This window comes from Crocuta crocuta, unplaced genomic scaffold, assembly GCF_008692635.1.
Source record: "Crocuta crocuta isolate KB4526 unplaced genomic scaffold, BGI_CrCroc_1.0 scaffold3, whole genome shotgun sequence".
Lineage (NCBI taxonomy): Eukaryota > Metazoa > Chordata > Mammalia > Carnivora > Hyaenidae > Crocuta > Crocuta crocuta.
Window position 1 is genome coordinate 5,730,932 of NW_027529934.1, and position 22,368 is coordinate 5,753,299.

The 22,368-nt window shown below is 36.2% G+C and overlaps 1 protein-coding gene and 1 long non-coding RNA gene across 3 annotated transcripts in view; one reads left to right on the forward strand and one right to left on the reverse strand.

Annotated features, from left to right (window-relative positions):
* The window catches only part of LOC144230870 (uncharacterized), a 22,215-nt gene extending 8,688 nt beyond the window's left edge, over window positions 1-13,527 (reverse strand). Inside the window, exons 1-2 of the long non-coding RNA XR_013334903.1 lie at window positions 13,039-13,527; window positions 12,444-12,511 (exon numbers count right to left, since the gene is read on the reverse strand). This is a non-coding gene — a long non-coding RNA (uncharacterized LOC144230870). The remainder of the gene's footprint in view (window positions 1-12,443; window positions 12,512-13,038) is intronic.
* TOR1AIP1 (torsin 1A interacting protein 1) overlaps window positions 1-22,167 on the forward strand; it is a 41,664-nt gene extending 19,497 nt beyond the window's left edge. Inside the window, exons 4-10 of one of the 2 annotated variants that reach the window (XM_077763215.1) lie at window positions 526-612; window positions 3,660-3,716; window positions 7,194-7,235; window positions 7,775-7,843; window positions 15,893-15,937; window positions 16,299-16,355; window positions 19,774-22,167. In XM_077763215.1, coding sequence (XP_077619341.1) covers window positions 526-612; window positions 3,660-3,716; window positions 7,194-7,235; window positions 7,775-7,843; window positions 15,893-15,937; window positions 16,299-16,355; window positions 19,774-20,561 — 1,145 coding nt within the window. In that variant the 3' untranslated portion in view covers window positions 20,562-22,167. The remainder of the gene's footprint in view (window positions 1-525; window positions 613-3,659; window positions 3,717-7,193; window positions 7,236-7,774; window positions 7,844-15,892; window positions 15,938-16,298; window positions 16,356-19,773) is intronic. The other variant, XM_077763217.1, reaches the window with a different exon arrangement.
* Window positions 22,168-22,368: the final 201 nt, after the last annotated feature.

Sequence of the window (22,368 nt, forward strand, 5' to 3'; positions counted from 1 at the left end):
ATGCTCCTTTGTTTCCTTTTTAACTCTACATTAAAGCCTCAGAATATAATCTTGTAGATGTTACTCTGAATATTTGAAATGTAATTATATGCCTCAGATGACACTAATGAGCTCAATTTTAGCTTACATAAAATTTTGTGATCCAGAATAGTAAGCATAATAAATAGCAATTCTATATCTGATAATTAAAGCGGCTTCATTTTATTTTTTATTTATTTATTTATTTTTAAACGTTTTATTTATTTCTAGGAGAGAGAGAGACAGCGTGAGCAGGGGAGGGTCAGAGAGAGAGGGAGTCATAGACTGAAACAGGCTCCAGGCTCTGAGCTGGCAGTCAGCACAGAGCCCGACGCGGGCTCGAACCCACGAACCGCGAGATCATGACCTAAGCGAAAGTCGGACGCTTAACCGACTAAGCCACCCAGGCGCCCCAAAGCGGCTTCATTTTAATACTGAGTTACTTATTTTAATCTAGATCTTTAGAGCATTAGAATAAAGTTATACTAGTATACTCTTTCTTTTTAGAAGAAACTGAACAAGATGATCAAGACAGCTCTGACAGTGATATTATTGTTCTTAAAGTCACATCCGAGGATTCTCTTGATTCTGGAGGTAACATGTCTTTATATTCATATGACTTTATCTTAGGAGCTGTCTTTTTAGTTGAAATCTAAAGGTATTTTGTAAACTTACCTTTTTAAAAAATACTTCACTAAAATATTTTATTAAAGTGTGCTTTTTAATATTTATTAAAGTTACTGATTCCATGTGTGTATCTGATTAGTAATATAATGTCTATATAATATCTAAACAAATAAGTCACTTTTTAGCCTGCTTGGATATTTATGGAATATAAGATATTTTTGTGCTCAGAAGAAGAGTTATTTGTAGTTTATTTAAAATATTATAGAGAAACTGATCTCATTGGTAGTGGTATTCTTTATACTATCAGGGATGTTAGCTCTTAGGAAGTTTTAATATCCTTAGGTAATCACTTTTATCTCTGGATTGTTCAAATTCACACCAAGTTAGTAATAACAGCTGATGACTGTTCATGTGTGTTTAAGTTTATTCAAGGAAAGAATTGACTATAGGGGAGAAAATACCATTTGAGGCTTAAGAGAGTGCTGAACCAATTTGTAAACTCTGTAAATAATATTATATTTTAGTCCCATGAAAGAGTGATTCTCTACTTTTCCCTCATCATCTTTTGAGAATTTCCATAATTCTATGTTTTACTTCATCATTCCATTTTATTTATTTATTTATTTATTTTATTTCTAGGAGAATGAGAGAGAGAGAGAGAGAGAGAGACAGCGTGAGCAGGGGAGGGTCAGAGAGAGAGGGAGACACAGACTCTGAAATAGGCTCCAGGCTCTGAGCTGGCAGTCAGCACAGAGCCCAACGCGGGGCTCGAACCCATAAACCACGAGATCATGACCCAAGTGAAAGTCGGACGCTTAACCAACTAAGCCACCCAGGCGCCCCTCATCATTCCATTTTAAAAATAAGCTCCTAGGCTGGTCTATGGGCATTTGGTATTCTGTGTATTTCCCACCCGCCCTCATTGTTCTCCATTCTTTCTTGACACAGAAATCCCAAAGGAGATATGCACCATTCTAGCATAATGGTTAAGAACATGGGCTCTGGAGCCACAGTCCCTGGGTGTCACTCCTCCACTACTAGGTTTGTGTGCCCTCAGGCAATTGCTTAACATCTATGTTCCTCAGTTTCCTCATCTGGGTTAAGAGGTTAAATTAATTCATATGTGCAAGCACCTAGAAAGTACCTGTCACATATCAACACTTAAATTAAGTGTTCTTATTAGTTTTGGTATATGTGTACACAAAGCTCTAAAAATTAAAGACTAAGCCATTCATGTAGCCAATAATTTGATGCTATTGCTAGCAGCATATAGCTCTTTGAATCTACATGCACCAAAGGCTCTATAATCCCTTTAGAATTCTAATAAATCCTTAATGAAGCACACATACCCACATGCAGAAGAAAACTAGCTAAATAAGGAAAAGGGGAGCATATTAAGAATACTAATCTTCCTAGATTATTTTCTGGGCTAGTTATCACTGAGGAGGTGTAAAGAAACAAACGAGCATAGGGAAAAAGGCGAGCCAAGAAACAGACTCAACTGTAGAGAACAAATGGATGGTGACCAAAGGGGAGGAGGGGGTGGGAGGTGGAGTGAAATAGGTGATGGGGTTTAAGGAGTGCACTTGTGATGAGCACCGCATGTTGTGTGGAAGTGCTGAATCACTAAATTGTGCATCTAAAACTAATACTGCACTGTATGTTAACTAACTGTAATTTAAATACAAAACTTAAAAAAAACAGATCTGTTGGAATGCAGAAAGAATATTAGAATTTCATGTATATTTGTATTTTATTTTACCCATTTAAAAATGTCTATTTTTGCTTTATAATAGATGTAACACATAGTTAATATATTATTTCAGTAATACATGTATTTAATGTTAGAAATTTGTTTTAGGGGCACCTGGGTGGCTCAGTCAGTTAAGTGTCTGGCGTCCAACTTTGGCTCAGGTCATGATCTCACAGTTCGTGGGTTCGAGCCCTGCATTGGGCTCTGTGCTAGCTCAGAGCCTGGAGCCTGTTTCAGATTCTGTCTCCCTCTCTCTGACCCTCCCCTGCTCATGATCTCTCTCTCTCTCTCAGAAATAAATAAAAAAAAAAAAGAAAAAAGAAATATGTTTTAGAGGGGCGCCTGGGTGGCTCAGTCAGTTAAATGTCTGACCTCAGCTCAAGTCATGATCTCAGGGTTCTTGAGTTTGAGCCCCACGTTGGGCTCTGTGCTGATGGCACAGAACCTACTTCAGATCCTGTCTCCCTCTCTGCCCTTACCCACTCATGCTCGCTCTCTCGCTCTCTCTCAAAAATAAGCATTATTTTTAAATTAAAAAGAAATATGTTTTAGAAATCAATGCTGAAAGTTTTTTTAGTAATAGACGACAAAAATATTTAGCTACCACACCTGAATGTGTCACATGCATTTGTTTCCAAGATAACAATCTGATCACTTTTGAACAGATTTAGTTATAAATTCCACTTTTATATGAAAATACGTTTTAAAGAAGTGTGGCTAAAATATGTAACATATTAACCATTTACAAGAAAATTTTGAGGCAAAATGGGTATTAATGATTTCAAGAAGATCCATTAAACTTTCAAAATGTTCCCCAACTCAAAGTTGCATTAGCTCCCTTACCTCATGTCATGTTCTACATTTTACATTTTTTTCTCTAGAAAATCCTTAGGGGAAAGAGATAATTACTTAGTTAATTTTTTAGATACATGACTCTTTAGAAACCTTAAAAAAATAAATTGTGTTCCTGGGGTGCCTGGGTGACTCAGTTAAGTGGTTCAGCGTCCTACTCTTGGGAACACTTACTGTGAGTTCAGGTCCCATGTTGGGCTCTGCGTTGGGCTCCGCACTGAGCATGAAGCCTACTTAAAATAAAAAAATAAAATAAAAGAATAAATTGTGCTCCCAAGTGTTGAATTCCTTGAGGGTTTTACTGAATATTTTTGTTCTTTTGATTAATTATTGTTCTCTTATAAAATATGCATTTAAAAATAATAATATGCATTATAGTGTACTTTATTTCTTTTGTTTGTTCTTTTAGATCAAACCATGAGATTGTCAAATCAATATCCAGAATCACTGTGGCAGTCATCACAAAGTAAGTAGAACCATGTTTTAAACTCTTGAAAATCTCCCTGTGTGTGTGGTCAAATGCTGTTTTGTGTTTTGAAGATCCTCTTTTATTTATTTATTTAAAAAAATTTTTCTTATGTTTTATTTATTTCTGAGAGAGAGAGAGACATCATGAGCAGGGGAGGGTCAGAGAGAGAGGGAGATACAGAATCTGAAATAGGCTCCAGGCTCTGAGCTAGCTGTCAGCACAGAGCCCGACGCGTGGCTCGAACCCACAAACTGTGAGATCATGACCTGAGCTGAAGTCAGACGTTTAACCAATTGAGCCACCCAGGCGCCCTCTAAGATCCTCTTTAATATAAAGTGTTGAAAAAGAGGTGTAATGAATGCAAAAAACTCATCCTGCATCTTGAATTTCCTTCATCTCTGTACTCAACCTTGATTTTGAATTTAAAAAAATCTGCTTTCTGTGACTTATTGAATATCTTTGTTTGCCATATAAATTTGTTGACTATTCTCAGTTTAACTAATGTAGTTTGAGCCTACTTACATGGACAGATTCTAATAAGGACATAAAGTTTTATATGCAGTCTGATTTGAGCTCTATTGCAAAAGTTTGGAAGGATGAATAGACAAGTGATAGAGTGAAGTATAGTAAAAAGTTAATGGGAAGCTAGGTGGTAGGTGTATCAAAATCTTATAACCTTGCTTGCAGTTTTGAAAATGTTCACAATACATTGAAAAATATAGCAAAAGAAAGGATTGGAAAGTAATATACTAAAGTGCCAACAACAATGATTTGGTCAGGATGGTGGCATAATGGGTGATATTTTTCTTTTCCTTTCGTGTATTTTGCAGATTATCTACAGTAGATACGTGTTTTCTTTTTTTTTTTAAGTTTTTTTTTTAATGTTTTATTTATTTCTAGGAGAGAGAGAGACAGCGTGAGCAGGGAAGGGTCAGAGAGAGAGGGAGTCACAGACTGAAACAGGCTCCAGGCTCTGAGCTGGCAGTCAGCACAGAGCCCGACGCGGGGCTCGAACCCACGAACTGCGAGATCATGACCTAAGCGAAAGTCAGACGCCCAACCGACTAAGCCACCCAGGCGCCCCTAGATACGTATTTTCTTAGGTTAAACAGAAATGATGCTGTTGTTTCTTTCTCATGTTTAAATCAAGTCCCAGAATTTGAGTTAATTATTAATCAACCTAAAATATCCTTGTATGTAAAATCTTCAAGAACTTTTTTTCCCCTTCCACATCACCTTTTTTGAAATATGAAATGGTTTTTAAAGAAAAAGTCTTTGTAAATATGTTTTATTAATCAGTGTATTTATATAATTCCACGTATTTCACATCATACTTAGTTTTTAGAAGGTTCTGGATTTGAACTTAAAACTGAGATAAAACAAAGTCACTGAGACGCAGAAATAAATCCTTTGTGGGGCATGTGGGTGGCTCATTTGGTTAAGCGTCCAACTTCAGCTCAACTTTTTGAGGGTTTGAGCCCCATGTCAGGGCTCTGTGCTGACAGCTCAGAGCCTGGAGCCTGTGTCTCCCTTTCTCTCTGCCCCTCCCCTGCTCACATTCTGTCTTTCTCTGTCTTTCTCTGTCTCTCAACAAATAGAATAAGTCATTAAAAAAAGTCATTTGTGGAAAATTACTTGCTGAATCATCTTATAGGTTTGCCCTTTGTTATCTGAATCTTTAATTTTTGGAAGCTCTTAAATGTATCTCTCTATATAAATTATGCTACATACATACAGTGGAATACAAATCAGTTATGAAAAATGAGTACTTTGTATACTAATGAATAGGTGATCGAGGTATATATCCTTGAATGTAAGATGCCATTATTTTATGTATAACTGAGAAAAATCATCCAGTTAAACTATGACACAGCCTTGACTATATAAGATACAGCCCTACCTCAGAGCTGTTTTTTTTTAAGTGCTTGTTGGGGCTCCTGGGTGCTCAGTCAGTTAAGCGTCTGACTCCTGATTTCAGCTCAGGTCTTGATCTCAGGGTTGTGGGTTCAAGCTCCAGGTTTAATTCCATACCAAGTATGAAGGCTACTTAAAAAAATAAACAAAAGGGGCGCCTGGGTGGCTTAGTCGGTTAAGCATCCGACTTTCGCTTAGGTCATGATCTCGCGGTTTGTGGGTTCGAGCCCCACGTCGGGCTCTGTGCTGATTGCCAGCTCAGAGCCTGGAGCCCATTTCGGAGTCTGTGTCTCCCTCTCTCTCTGACCCTCCCCTGCTCATGCTGTCTCTCTCTCTCTCTCTCTCCTAGAAATAAATAAAAAATTTAAAAAAAAATAAACAAAAGAAAAGGACTTTTTCAAATCAATGAAAGACGTGTTAAAAAACATGTCTACTTTTTTTACTTTGTTGGTATAGACTGAAAACAAATCTGGAAGAATATTCATATGCCTTATTCAGCCTGGTATACCTGCATATAGTAGGCAGTTAATGGATATTTATGAATTTTTAAGTTACACATTTCTAGAATGTTCTATATCTTGGGGTGCCTGTGTGACTCAGTAAGTTAAGTGTCTGACTTCAGCTCAGGTCATGATCTCATGGTCCATGAATTTGAGCCCAACGTAGGGTTCTATGCTGATACCTCAGAGCCTGGAACCTGCTTTGGATTCTGTGTCTCCCTCTCTCTCTCTGCCCCTCCCTGCCTCGTGTTCTGTCTCTCTCTCTGTTTCTCTGTCTCTAAAAAATAAACATCAAAAACTTCAGAATGTTATATTTCTTTTACAGTTAGCATATACATTTGTATTTAGAAAAAATTTTTTGAAAAATTTACAATAACACTTATGTCATTGGGTAGAAATAACTCATTTCTTCAGAAAAGATTTGGAAATTTACCTTATTATAATTGTTTGAAATATCATTTCTAATTGTCCCATTGTACTATTTTACAGTTGTCCTTAAGTACCATTCCAAAACAAAAAGTAGTATCTTTTGCTTCATAACTACTTTGCAGTGTCCACAAAATTGCTTGTATAGCATATACCATATACACCATACATGCCAGTATATAGCATAGCATATATGGACTGCCTGGGTTTGTATCTAAGCTCTACAACTTCTATGTGTGTATATATATACACACACACATATATATAGTGGGCAAATGATTAATTTCAGTTACCTCATTTGTAAAATGGGAATAATGATGTCAACTACATAAAAGTGTGAGAATTAAGTAAAATTATACTTGATACCTGATAAACATTCAGTACATGCTGCCATTATTTTGATGGTATTGATCCTAAAGTTGACTTATTATTATCCAATTCCTGAGCACTTTGATGATTAGAAAAGGGGAAAAAACGAGTATATTATATATGTTTTGGACTGATGAAAGAAAGATTTGATTTTCGTGGTAATCTTTTTGGTTTATAGTATCCATAGTATTAAAATGTCTATGCAGTATTTTCACTATTCTTATTTCCACGTATTCCATGACTTTATCTCTGTTTTCACTTTTAGGTCGAGACTTCTTAACTCTTGATAAGCAACCTTCAGTGCTAAGTAAGTGGTTCGTTGTCTGCTCTTTTACCAGTCAAGCAATTCTGACCTTGTCTTATTTTGCCAACAAAAAGTTTGAATAGGATTTTAAGTCATTTTACCCTCTTTGTCTTTTAATCCACCACACATTGGTATCTGATGTGTGTAATTACCCTATGATGTGGAAACGTTTTCAGGATTATTTTACCTAAAGTAAGGTATTGCAAGAGTAAGTGGTTAACCTTTTTCCTCTTGAATACACTGAAATCAAGTTCACATATTATTGAACTCAGTCATTCTCATAGACTGGAACAAAGAATTGGTACCTAGTTTTGTCTATTAGGTGATTATGTATTTATTTACTGTCTATTTTGCTGTAGGAAGTGGTTCATCCTTCATTGGTGTGATCCTTCAACGTTATCTTTTTCTTCTGAACCTGTTGCTTTTATTGTTTTCTTCCCCAACTTTGTTTTACCTTTCTGATAAATTTACCTTCTAACAGGAGTATGGTATGTATTTCCAAAATATATTAAATGATATCTTGATATATGTATTTGCTTTAGGCTCGGGATATCAAAAAAAGCCTCAGGAATGGTTTCAACAACCCACAAGAATAAGGCTTAGGATGCAAAGTAAGTTGCTAAATCTTTACCTGTTACTAAAGTAAAATCAAGTATATTTGCTGTTTTTCTTTTTCAGTCAGCATACAAAACTATTTAGTTCTTCAGATAGGAATGTAGATTGTGATTTCGTTACTGAAGGACAGCTATGATAACCAGATTATTTCCATCTGCTTGGAATATCAGGAGATTGTCTGGGTGTAAAGCATAAATAATAGTGTGAGAAAACCAGTGGATGAAGTTGTCAGTTCTATCTAGCAGCAGTCCAATCTGTACATGATAATGAAATTCTACTCTTTTGACAGTACCTATTTTTTATTTGTAGTAGACTTTACTTATATACAAATAATTACTTGCAGAATAATTACAGAAATTCTGCATACCCATTATATTAAGTAATAAAGGATGAAATCTATAAATAGTGTTTCTTTCTTAGGTTTAGGATGGACTAAGTGTCACAGAATTTGAGAAATACCGTATGTCAATGTGATGAAATAATCATGCTTTGAATTCAGTGTCTATTGTAATTTCTATAGCAGTTTCCACATTAAACCTTGACCATGTAGAAAAAAATTAAGTGATCTTTAACCTTTATCCCTTCCTTATTCATCTAACCACAATAATCTCAAGGTCATTAGGTATTCCCATACTTGTATTTAGATAACATAAGGGGTACCTGGGTGCCTCAGTCGGTTAAGCATCCAACTTCAGCTCAGGTCATGATCTCACAGTCCATGAGTTCGAGCCCAATGTCGGGCTCTGAGCTGACAGCTCAGAGCCTGGAGCCTGCTTCAGATTCTGTGTCTCCCTCTCTCTCTGCCCCTCCCATGCTCACTCCCTCTCTCTCTCTCTCTCTCTCATAAATAAATTAACATTAAAAATAAACCACCTTCTCGGGGTGCCTGGGTGGCTTAGTCGGTTAAGCGTCCGACTTTTGCTTAGGTCATGATCTCGCGGTTCATGGATTCGAGCCCCGCGTCGGGCTCTGTGCTGACTGCCAGCTCAGAGCCTGGAGCCTATTTCGGAGTCTGTGATTCCCTCTGTCTCTGACCCTCCCCTGCTCACTCTGTCTCTCTCTCTCTCTCCTAGAAATAAATAAAAATAAAAAATAAATAAAAATAAATAAAACAAAAAAAATTAAAAAAAATAAATCTCCTTCTCTTTCTCAAAAAAATGACTAACTGTAATTGACAAGATTAGTTTGTGTAAACAAACCCCTGTCGCTTTGTTTTACCATCAATAAAGTAGTGATGGTCATAATTCATTGTTTCCCAACAGTTGAAATTTTACCCCACATGTAAGTTCTTCAGTCTAAAACTGAAAAAATTTTCTGTCCTTGCCTTATTATTAGCTGTCATTCCTTATTGTTGTATGTGCCTGCTGTTAGAAACTATTTCTTCTTACAATTTGCTCTTCCTGACCTATTATAGCTAGGAAAGCAAATAGTATTTAGCTTACTAAGATTTTGTTTGTAATCAGTATCAAAATTAAACTTACTTTGAAGATCTAAGAAATATAGTAAGTAAATATACTAAGTAAAAATGGATGAGTTTAAGTATACTTTGTATGAAAAGCTCAGACAGTTCTTATTTTATTTCTTAGTTCTTAATTATACATTCTGGGTAATTAATAGCAGATATGTTTTTTCCAGGTAAGTGTAGTACACATTGTTACCACAAATGTTTGTATAATTTTTATTTCCTCTGATAAGATACAAATGCAATGGAGAAGGGAAAATAGTTACATTGAAGATCTGATTGGAATGTAGAGAAATAGATCTTTTTAATTGCTAAATTGCTAGGTAAGTCTTAGTCTTTATATGTTTGCATCCCCGCTTTGTCTTTGTGTATTTATTATGGCTTAAATATCTGCATACCAATTGATAGCTTTCTACTGTATATACAGGGCTTTGAGAGTTATATAGAAATTATATACCAGAAGTTTGCACACTAAGGTGCAGATAACAACTTTTGAGACCTTTAGCTACATGAGGACTTTAAAACAATAGTGAACATGAAGAAAATATTTTCAGTGAAAGAGGAGGCCTGCAGTAATTTTCATATGGACTTGCAGATTCCTCTTCAATCCAAGATCATTTAAAATGTTTTTTCCTTAGCATTCTGAATTTCATTGTTTAATTAAGTTTACATTTCCATCTTTAATGAGAAAAAGATTAATTTTTAGAATTAGGTGTTCAGGAACCTGGGACTTTTACATCCTAATTGTCACCCATGATAGCACAGTTCTTTAGGTATACAGGCCCCCATTTAGGTTTCTGCCTGCTTTCTAATCTTTGGTGGAAGATAGAATCACTGTCTTTATTTTTTCCTATTTTCCAGGTGATAAAACAGTGAGAATAGGGAAGAGAATCTAGGGAGAGGTCAGACCTCTGAGTCTGTGCCCCAGTAATATACATGTTTTGGAACCTGTCTCTGAAAGTAGTGCAGAGGAGTGCCTGGTTGGCCCAGCGGCTGACTTCAGCTCATCATGGTCTCAGTGCTTGTGAGTTCGAGCCCTGCATGGGCTCTGTACTGGCAGTTCAGAGCCCGGAGCCTGCTTAGGATTCTGTGTCTCCCTCTCTCTCTGCCCCTCCCCAGTCACGCTCTGTCTCTCTCTCAAAAATAAATAGAAATTAAATAAAATTAAAGTAGTATAGAGACACAAAGGAGAGTTTGGCACTTCTGCTTACTAATTGAGTGATCTTGGTAAAGCCATGTAACCTTTTTGAATCTGTTTTCTTACATGTTAGTGGGGATAATAGCGCCTATGACTGGGCTATTCAAACTAGCTTGTTATATATGTGAGCACAGCTTTTTAAGTCTGAACACGAAATGAATAATCACTAATTCTTATTGTTAACAATATATTGTGTAATAATAACAACAACAATGAAAGATTCATATCCTTTGCACTTGACTTTTATAGAGTGATTGATTGTTACCATACTCTTCAGACTGGAAAACCTTGAGCTTTATCTTTTAAAAAGGGGTGTGGGGGGGTGTTTTGTTTTGTTTCATTTTTTAGGAATTTCTGTCACTATTACTGATAATGTTTTTAATAAGAAGAGGGATAGAGATTATCTCTTAGAGAATGCTCTCTGCCTGAGCAATATATACCCTGATAAGTTTGGTTGTGTTCTGTGAATTTTATATATATGTTATATAGTAACTCTTATTTAGCTATTCCTCATCATCAAAATCATCATAGAGCACTTACAGGATTTTCTTATATTATTTGATCTTTGCAACTATGGAGTAAGATATTCTTTTTTAAAAAAATTTATTTATTTATTTTAAATAGTTTATTGTCGAGATGGTTTCCATATAACACCCAGTGCTCATCTCCACAAGTGCCCTCCTTCATGCCCATCATCCCCTTCTCCCCCCACCCTCATCAGCCCTCAGTTTGTTCTCAGCATTCAAGAGTCTCTCATGGTTTGCCTCCCTCCCTCTCCTCAACTATTTTTCCCCTTCTTCTCCCCCATGGTCCTCCGTTAAGTTCCTCCTAATCCACCTATACATGCAAACATATGGTATCTGTCCTTCTCTGCCTGACTCATTTCGCTCAGCCTAACACCCTCTGGTTCCATCCACGTTGCTACACATGGCCAGATTTCATTCTTTCTCATTGCCATGTAGTATTCCATGGTATAGATAAACCACATCTTCTTGACCCATTCACCAGTTGATGGACACTTAGGCTCTTTCCAGTTTTGGCTGTTGTTGAGAGTGCTGCTATGAACGTTGGGGTACATATGCCCCTATGCATCAGCATGGAGTAAGATATTCAAGGTAAACATTTTCTTGATGGATTTTTTTCTTAGACAATTGTATTATGTTTCACATGCTCTTTCACTATTGATTCTTCTATGTGGTGCCTCATAGAGTAGTCTTTTAAAACATTTTATTGAGGTATAATTGGCGTACATTTAACGTATTACAAGCTTGATATGGTTGGAAATAAGTGTCCATCTGCAAAACTATAACCACAGTCTATGCCATTAGCATATCTATCACCTCCAAAGTTCCCTCCCACCCTCTTTATTTAGCACTTTACATAAGATCTTCCCTCTTAGCAAATTTTTAAACATATGATACAGTATTGTTAACTATAGGTACTGTGCATACAGTAGATTGCTAGGACTTAGGCATCTTGTATACCTGAAACTTTGTACCTTTAACTAAAATCTCATTTCCCCTCCCCCCCACCTCTCCGCAACTACCATTCTGCTCTCTGCTTCTGTGAATTCAATTATTTTAGATTCCTCACAAAATGAATTGTCAGAACCTACAGCTGTATTGTCTTATATGATGCAAAACACTGTATATTTTATACATATTATTAATACTAGACATTGAAAATGAAAATATACTGTGAAAAAGCAATTTGTATTTATTTATGGGTATAACAATTGATGAGCTGATAATGAAGAAGCAGCAGTATGATTGTTTCATGGTAGCCTAATATAATTGATACAATTGCTTCATAGTAGCCTAACCTATACACTAATAAATGAATCATTATAAAAATCTCATGGCATATGGTATTACAGTCATATTCATAATACAGTATTTGGAAACATAATGTTACTAAAACAAAACAAAACATTTACCTGTGATGATAGGCTGACAGGCAGTTTTTCCAGTTACTTAGAGAGAGAGGTATATAGTACCATAATTCCTAGAAAGCAAAGTTATAAAATAATAAGAAAACTAACATTACTATTATATTAAATAGCACTCCTCTTATGCCTGGGTAAGGATAGGCTCTCCTCTTCCATACAAGTCTTGCACACAGTATTCTACATGATGAATACTTAGGAGAGGATGATGATACAAAAACACCTCGTATGGTTCTTGCCGTACAGTGATTAGATTTCCACACCAAGACATACACACTCAACAGATCAGTTCATTCACTGTGCTACGTGATGGTTATTTACTATTCATTTAGTGGAAGTGCGTCATCATAAAGGCCTTCAACCTCATCATTTTTGTGTTGAGTAGGCTGAGGAGGAGGAAGGGTTGGTCTTGCTGTCTTAAGGGTGGCAGAGGCCAAAAAGGTGGGGAATATGGAAGGGGAGTTAGGAGAGGCAGGCATGCTCCAAAATACTTAAATTCTGTCTGACCTTTTTGCCTTCTCATTTCTCTAAATGTGCGTCTCTATGGTACCAATCTTTCTTCCACCATTTCCTTTAGTTTCAGTACCTCTATCATTAAAGGGTCCTTGTCATTAAAGAAGTCGAAAGCAGTCTTGAATAATTGGCCAGATTATCTAATGTCAGTTTGTTTTCTGGCACTGTTTCTTCTATGTCTCCTTCCTCACCGGCTGGCATCAGTTAGGAAGCACTCATCTCCATCGAGTCGTCTTCTGTTAATTCCTCTTGTGTTTTTATTAGCTCTTGAACTTATTCTCTAAGATCCATATCTTTTTTTTTTAATTCCAGTATTATTAATATACAGTCTGGTTATATTAGTTTCAGGTGTACAATATAGAATGACTCAGCAGGTATTCACAGCTCATCACAACAGGTGCACTCCTTAATACCCTTCACCTATTTCACTCGTCCCCAGCCACCCACTTCCCCTCTGGTAACCATGAGTTTGTTCTCAATAGTTAAGAGTCTGTTTTAGTGGGGCACCTGAGTGGCTCAGTTGGTTAAGCTCCAGACTCTTGATTTCAGCTCAGGTCGTGATCTCACAGTTCATTAGATTGCACCCCACATAGAGTTCCACACTGACAATGCACTGACCCTACTTCTGATTCTCTCCCTCTTTTGCTGTCCCTCCCCAGCTCAGGCTTACTCTCTCTCAAAATAAATAAATGAATCTTCAAAAAAATTCTTTACAAAAAGAACAAAAACAAAAAATAAGAATCTGGTTTTTTTTGTTTGGTTCTTTTTTTCTTTGCTTTCTTTGTTAAATTTCACACGAGTGAAGTCATGTGGTCTTCTCTGACTGACTTATTTATTGCACTTAGCATTACACTCTCTAGATCCATCCATGTTGTTAAAAATGGCATGATTTTATTCCTTTTTACACACACACCCATATATATATATATATATACACCACTTTTTTTTATACCACATCTTCTTTATCCATTCATCTATCAATGTATACTTAGGCTGCTTCTGTAATTTGGCTATTGTAAATAATGCTGCAATAAATATAGGGTGCCTGTATCTTTTCAGATTAGTGTTTTCATATTCTTTAGGTAAATAACCAGTAGCGGAATTATTGGATCATAGTGTACTTCTATTTTTAATCTTTGGAGGAACCTCCCTACTGTTTTCCACAGTGACTGTACCAGTTTGCTTTCCTACCAACAGTACAATGAGGGTTCTTTTTTCTTCACATCCATGCCAATATTTGTTTCTTGTGGGAGTTTTTTTGAAGTCTATTTTAATAGAGAAGGTACTTGCATGTAGGGGAGGGGCAGAGAGAAAGGGAGATACAGAATCCAAAGAAGGCTCCAGGCTCCAAGCTGTCAGCACAGAGCCCAACGCAGGGCTTGAACTCACAAACTGTGAGATCATGACCTGAGACAAAGTTGGACACTTAACTGACTGAGCCACCCAGACACCCCTAGACATTACAAGAATATTAATTCTTGGGGCACCTGGGTGGCTCAGTCCATTGGGCATCCGACTTCGGCTCAGGTCATGATCTCACAGTTTGTGAGTTCAAGCCCTGCGTTGGGCTCTGTGCTGACAGCTTGGAGCCTGGAGCCTTCTTTGGATTCTGTATCTCCCTTCTCTCTCTGACCCTCCCCTGATCACGCTGTCTCTCTCTCTCTAAGAAATAAATAAAACATTTAAAAATTTTTTAAAAAAAGAATATTAATTCTCAATCCATGAACATAGGGTATCTTTCCATTTATTTGTATCAGCTTTAATTTCTTTTAATCATATTTTGTAGTTTTCAGCGTACAAGTCTCTCACCTCCTTTGCTAAGTTAATTCCTAAGTATTTTATTCTTTTTGATATTATTGTAAATGGGATTATTAATTTAAAAAGATATTCCCTGAGTTATGTAAATATTATATTTGTTACATAACTATGTATAATTCTATATATTATAGTAGTTATGTGTTATAGTTATGTGTTACATAAAATATTACCTTATTTGATTCTTTAATAATACATATTATGGTATTATAATTTTTTAATGATTTCAGGAATAGAACTTAGTGACTCATTTTTATAGTTTTATATTATTATCATAGTTAATGTATTATTATATTATAAAATTATATACTATCTCATTTGATCTTTGTATCCATAGAGTAAGGTATTCAAGGTAAACATCACTTGATGGAATTTATTTGTTTGTTTTAGTAATACAGTTGTTAACTTTGGTGACCTAAATTACAAGTTTCTAAATGATGTAATTTCCTAGGCTTAACTAGTAATTGTGAAACAATATGCCTTAAGGTTGATGTCATATTGTTTTGTTTGAGGTTTATTGTCATATGGGCAAAAATAAATGCTATTTCCATATCTTACCAATGCTAATTTTATACCTCTAGTTTTGTCCAGTGTTCCTCAAATGAAAGCTCTTAATAAATACCAGGAAGANATGTTTAATAATCCCAGGCAAGTGATAGATGGCAGTATTAGTAAACGTAGGTCGTATGAATTAGTAACTCTCTACCTTCTAAACCTTGTCCTTCCATTTCCTCTCTCATGTTAAAATCTGTCATGTCTTCCGTCATGCCAAGAAGGATTGAGGGAAAAGGAAAAATTTAGGATAGTTTTTATTTGCTAAGATAATGATAGAAGTAGAGATTTGATGGAGTCATGAGAAAATTACTTTTGAAATCTGTTTAACCACAAACCTAAGTAAAACAGAATTGTCTGTTAATAGAAATGGTGAAAAGTTTGTACTATAACTTAAAAAATATTACCGATAATTGAAATGATCAGAAGCACCAGAGTAAATATTTGAATCGTTTTGAGGTAGAAAGTAGGGTTAAGATTGAGTTTTACCTTAAAACCCCTTATCAAGGTAGCTCAATAATCCATAATCCACATTTTGTCCTTTTTTCTACCTCTTACAGCATCATCACCAGGCAGGAGTTCAATATATGGCAGTTTTTCAGATGGTATAACATGTTTTCTTTTGTGGTTGTACTTATTTTCTTTGTTATGTTAACTTTGTACTGTAAGTTTCACCACTTCCATTAAATAATTTGGGTCAAATACTTTAAGGCTTTCTCACAAAACAAATGCATTAAAAGTATGCTTTATACTAGACTATGGCATGCTGTGAATAATTATGAAAGAAATAACTTTTGACTCAAGGAGCTGTCATTCTAATGGGCACTTAGATCTTCCGCTTTTTCTTCTATTTCTGGCTGATTTCTGCCTCATATTCTCTTGGTGGAATTTGCATTTTCTTTCTCTGTTGGAAATACTTATATTGTTAACCATAAATTGATAAGTCTTTGTTACTTCTATCATTAGATGACAGCATTCAGAAATCAGAACGTGGAAACCAGCTTCCATCAACTTCCAACCCGCGTAAGTTTGTCTGTTCAGTTTTTATAAGCAAGCTTCTAAAATTGGTCATTCATAATTGTTTTAATTTTTTTTTTGTTCAAACAATGCTATTTGAACAATTGTATTTTAGGGGCACCTGGGTGGCTCAGTTGGTTAAGCATCCAACTTCAGCTCAGGTCATGATCTCGCAGTTCGTGGGTTCAAGCCCCATGTCGGGCTCTGTGCTGACAGCCAGCTCAGAGCCTGAAGCCTGATTCGGATTCTGTGTCTCCCTCTCTCTCTGACCCTCCCCTGTTCACCCTCTCTCTCTTAGAAATAAATAAAACGTTAAAAAAAAATTAAAAAAAAAAGAATTGTATTTTAAACACTTAAGAGGAAACAGTATATATTTTACTAGCAGTGAAATTCTTTAAGGAGAAACTGTATGAAACAACCTCTGTTTTTTCTCTCAATTATCCATAAGACCAAGAGCAAAAGTTAATAAGCAGAACCACTAACAGTAACCGAGTGAACCTTGCTGAGTCAAAAGAAAGATGGCATATAACATGACATTATAGGATTACCATGGGTTTGTTTTTTTTTTTAATGTTTTATTTATTTCTAGGAGAGAGAGAGAGACAGTGTGAGCAGGGGAGGGTCAGAGAGAGAGGGAATCACAGACTCCGAAATAGGCTCCAGGCTCTGAGCTGGCAGTCAGCACAGAGCCTGACGCGGGGCTCGAACCCACGAACCAACCACGAGATCATGACCTAAGTGAAAGTCGGACGCTTAACTGACTAAGCCACCCAGGCGCCCCATACCATGGGTTTTAGAGTCCACAGACTGGACCACTTTAGCCTTCTGTGTAGCCTGGGGGCAAGTTTCTTTAATTCTCTAAGCCTATTTATTATCCTGAATAAGTACTAAGAAAAAAACTTCGCAGTGACTCTCAGACTTTGGTCTCAGTACCACTTTCTATAGCAAAATTACTAAGTACCTTAAAAAAGCGCGCGCGCGTGTGTGTGTGTGTGTGTGTTATACTTGTCCATATTTACCTAGAAATTAAAATTGAAAAACTTTAAAAATGCCTATTTACTTTTAAATAATTTAGTAAGAATAGTAACCAATTGCTTGTATTTTCTAATCTCTTTAATGCTTGGCTTAACAAAATAGAGCTGGATTCTCATATCTGCTTCTTCATTCAGTCTGTTACAATACATTGTTTTGGTTGCAGTATATGCCACATTCCAGCTTTATACTGATAATATAGATTTTTTAATAGTCTTCAGATAATTGTGGATATTCTGATACTGTCCAAAACTCAACAAGGTACTTGAAATGTGAAATCTGAAACCACATTAATGAACTTTTTATGTTTTTACTTTAAAATCCATTAGTCTTTCTTATACTTCGTATGAAATATCACATACTGATCATTCGAAAAATATTGGTTCACTACGTTATGTAGATTTTCCAAATGTTGACACATTTTTAACGTGGCATAAAAAGATAACATTTGTTAATATCACCACCAATCTCAAGACTACAAGTTTTTAAGTATTCGGGAGCTGTCAAGCTTATAGTGGCAGATACAGTATTTCTACAAGCCTAATTTTCACTTTAAACCATGAATTCTGTAATTGGCAACAAATATTGTCAGCTATTTTTCTAAAAACAACAGACTCACTTTGTTCATCTTTAAGAAAATGTCTGCCAAATACTTAAGTCTGACTAACCATACGTTGTCACTTGTTCTTTTTTTTTTTTTTTTACAAATAGTTTATTGTCAAATTAGTTTCCATATAACACCCAGTAGTCATCCCCACACATGCCCTCTTAAAAGTACTAGTTCAGCTCAACTCAGTTTCACAAAGTTCTTTTCCTTGAGACAGCTGCTGTGCTGTGCTAGGTAGCAGATATACTTTGGGTATATTCCCCAGTTCTTCACATAGAATATTAAGATTTGTACTCAAGAGTTGAGTATTAATTAAATGAAAAATTTTGCTTCATGGAGCAGTTTCACTGATAACCTTAAATGAATGGGTGTGAATACAAAAACTATACTAGCACTACCCTGATTCATGCTAAGACACCAGTTGTTTTTCCCCCCATGGCTTTCTTTGCACCATCAATGCAAATGTCCACATGGTGGGAAATATCAGATAATATCTTAATGTTGTGAGAAAAGCTTTAACCTCGAGGACCCCCTTAGAATGATCTCAAGGTACCCACCAATCACACGTTGAGAACTATTGCTCTAAGAAGTCCTCAGTATAAATAAATAGAAGGTAGAAAATTATTTTTGTTATCCTATTAAATGAAGTGGTATATGAGCAAGTCCTTTATAAACTGGAAAGCACTGGATAAATGTAAATTGATATCATGATTGCCAGTAATGATTAGGGATGAGTTGCAAACTCAATTAAAAAATATTTTTTAATGTTTATTATTTATTTTTGAGAGAGAGAGACAGAGCATGAGTGGGGGAGGAGCAGAGAGAGAAGGTGACAGAATCAGAAGCAGGCTCCAGGCTCTGAACTGTCAGTGCAGAACTTGACGTGGGGTTCAAACTCATGAACCGTGAGATCATGACCTGAGCCCCAAAGTCAGATGCTTAACCAACTGAGCCACCCAGGCGCACCATGAGTTGCAAACTTGATTTTACTGGTGTTAACTTGCATTCCACAAAAGATAGGGGCGCCTGGGTGGCTCAGTCGGTTAAGCATCCAACTTCAGCTCAGGTCATGATCTCACAGTTCGTGGGTTCGAGCCCTGCGTCGGGCTCTGTGCTGACAGCTAGCTCAGAGCCTGGAGCCTGCTTCAGATTCTGTGTCTCCCTCTCTCTCTGACCCTCCCCTGTTCATGCTGTTTCTCTCTCTCAGAAATAAATAAAAAACATTAAAAAAAAAAAAAAGATAGACATCTGCAATTAAAGGGACAGCTAGCTATTATAATATATGGAAAATATTCACTTACAGTGCATCCTTTTTTAATCCCTTTATGTACCTCAGAAACATTCCACCGTGGATGATCAGCCATATGAACTGAGTGTCTAAATTTAAAAATAGGTTTTATATTTTAGTATTATTAACCTTTTAGTATTGTTTATCTCTCAAATATTTATAGTAGTAATAATAGTTTTGCTTTATAAATTATATTATTTTTTACTTTTGTCATTTCATACATTTAAATTCTATTTTTTACTCTAAGATTTTTTATCGTTTTGACATTGAAGAGACATATGCCTACTTATACACATAACTCAAAACCTATGGGTGTGAGATTTTCTTCAATACATGTGATAAACATTTCTTTAAGAAAATAAATTACCAGCTTGTTCTTTAAATTCCTTTCTATTTTATCTAATGTTTATGAAAGTTAATATTGGTCTTCAAAGTCATTTGTCCTTGAATCTAGGAAAATGATCATTGTCATTTCTTTTTTTCTTTTTCCTGAGCAGAAGCAGCTGGACAACCCAAAAGTGCATCTTTTGTCAGGATAAAGTGGTGGATCCTGCTTCTTCTGATCGCTTCTTTCACCATTTGGAGTTTTCTGTCCACTTGTACTCCTGAGGTGAAAACCACTCCTGTTCAAGAGTTCCAAAACAAGATGAAACAACTTATGAATAAGTATCAAGGTCAAGATGAGAAGCTGTGGAAAAGGAGCCTTACATTCCTGGAAAAACATCTTAATAGCTCCCAACCTCGGCCTCAGCCTGCTATCTTGCTGCTCACTGCTGCTCGAGATGCTGAAGAAGCACTTAAGTGTCTGAGTGAACAAATCGCTGATGCCTACTCTTCTTTCCGCAGCGTCCGTGCCATCCGGATTGATGGCACGGACAAAGCTACTCAAGATAGTGATATTGTCAAAGAAGAGGTAGATTGGGAACTGAGCAATGGATTCAAGAATGGCCAGAACGCAGCGGTGGTACATCGCTTTGAGTCACTGCCTGCAGGCTCTACTTTGATCTTCTATAAATATTGTGACCATGAAAATGCAGCCTTCAAAGATGTAGCCTTAGTCCTGACTGTCTTGTTGGAGGAGGAGACACTTGGAACCAGTCTAGGCCTAAAGGAGATTGAAGAAAAAGTGAGAGATTTCCTTCAAGTCAAGTTCACCAACTCTGACACACCCAACTCGCACAAACATATGGACCCCGATAAATTGAGTGGGCTCTGGAGCCGTATTTCTCACCTGGTCCTGCCTGTCCAACCTGAAAATGCTCTGAAAAGTGGCATCTGCTTATAAAGGGTGATAGAAGACAAAATCATGTCTCAAGTTCTGAGAATTTTTCAGACTTAACCAGAATTTTTCAGAATTAACTAGATACGGTATTCAGAGCTCTTTATGAAAGAACCAGTTTCTTTTTAAAGGAAGTTAAAGTCTTAGGTACACATGGAACATCTAAATCATTTATTCACCCTAATTATCTGTTATTTGAGAGAATCATTTCCGTGTTTCCATTGAGATCTGTGTTAATGATCTCTGAGGACTACAACTTACACGCAGTCCCCTAGTCTGTTTAGATTTGGAGTTGAATCTTTACTGCCATGTTGTGACCAGACCAGGTTGGGGGGATTGGGCTCCTTCCTGTGAATCCTCCCAAGTATCAAAGTTAGATTTTTCAGAGTTTGCTATTAGTAAGGCAGCTCTCTAAATGCAGCTGTGGGTTTTCCCATTTTATTCTCTTTAATTTACATCATTTAGGTGCGAGTTCCTTAGTCAGCTTTCACTTATAGGAGCAAGAGTAATGAAAGGTCATCTGAGTGTGTTTGGATTTTTTTCTTTGTTTTTGGAGGGCAGGAGAAGGAGGCAAGGAAAAGGGGAAATTGTGGAATGAGGAAGGAAAGGAGAAAAATCTTCAAGATAAAAGTTAAAATAAGCCACTGAGACTTAGGTCATTCAAACATAGCCATATGAACTCTTCTCACTGAGTTCTGCTGGGGTCTGTTTTTCACATGTCCTTTTCCTTGAAGAAATTTTTGGTCCTCCCAAGGATTTTAAAGCATGTATACAATAAGATTTAGCATATTTATTCATTTGACTCTTAAGGGTGTGGTCAGTTCAGAGCAGTTTTATTTTGGATATATCCTAAAGCCTTTATTTGGAATTAAGAAATATAATTGCAGGAATTGGTAAATCATTGGTTAACCAGCTTTCCTGGGCTATCGAAGAAGGATTTGATTTTCTGCGTGCAGTTCTACAAATATAGAGATTTACTATGCACATGACAAATTTTATTAAGAGTGCCTCAAGCCAAAAAACAGTGAACTTTACCATCTGTGGGGAACGTTGAAATGCGCTACTGTGCATTCCTGCACCGCTGTTGTATTTCAGTTGTGACCTTGCATCTGTGACTGACCTTTCTCCTCCGTCGACTGCTTTGTTGTTCTTACAATCATAAGATTCTAGATACACCTTTTTTTTGTTTAATTTCTACAAACCTCAAATGAAAATGCCATTTTTACAATACTAGAGGCAGTCATTGACTTTATCATTCACCTTTGAGGATCCTCTCCCGCCTGGTAGTAGAGTGTGATAGGTTTCTTCCAACTAGGACAACCAGTATTCATAAATTTATGCCCTTTATTGGAAATTGTTCCTGACACTCAGAAGTCAGGTCATCTGATTTATAGAGGATTCTGAACACAAGAGTTTTTGAAAAGGCTTATTTTATACACATAGATTATATGGAGAAAACAAATGTTTTTATTAAATGTTTCACTGACCAAAATAATTTTAAAGAAATTAATGTTACTTATATCTTTCAGGAAAAATAATTGTAGCAGCTGATCTGTAAATGACTTTAGAAGCTATTTCAGTAATTTAAATAAATTTACTTTCTTGGTTTGTACTCTATGTGTCATAAACTTAACGATGATTCATAAACCTTTTTTTTCCCAGTTAATCCTAGAGTTTTCTTTATACTTGAACAATTTTAGTAACTTCTGCTAGGAGAAACAAAGGCCAAAGAATGGTAGCCATTTACAAGTACATTGGTTAAAAATACAGTCACCATGCTTTTCTGTTTCATCCATGGATTTTGAATTATCAC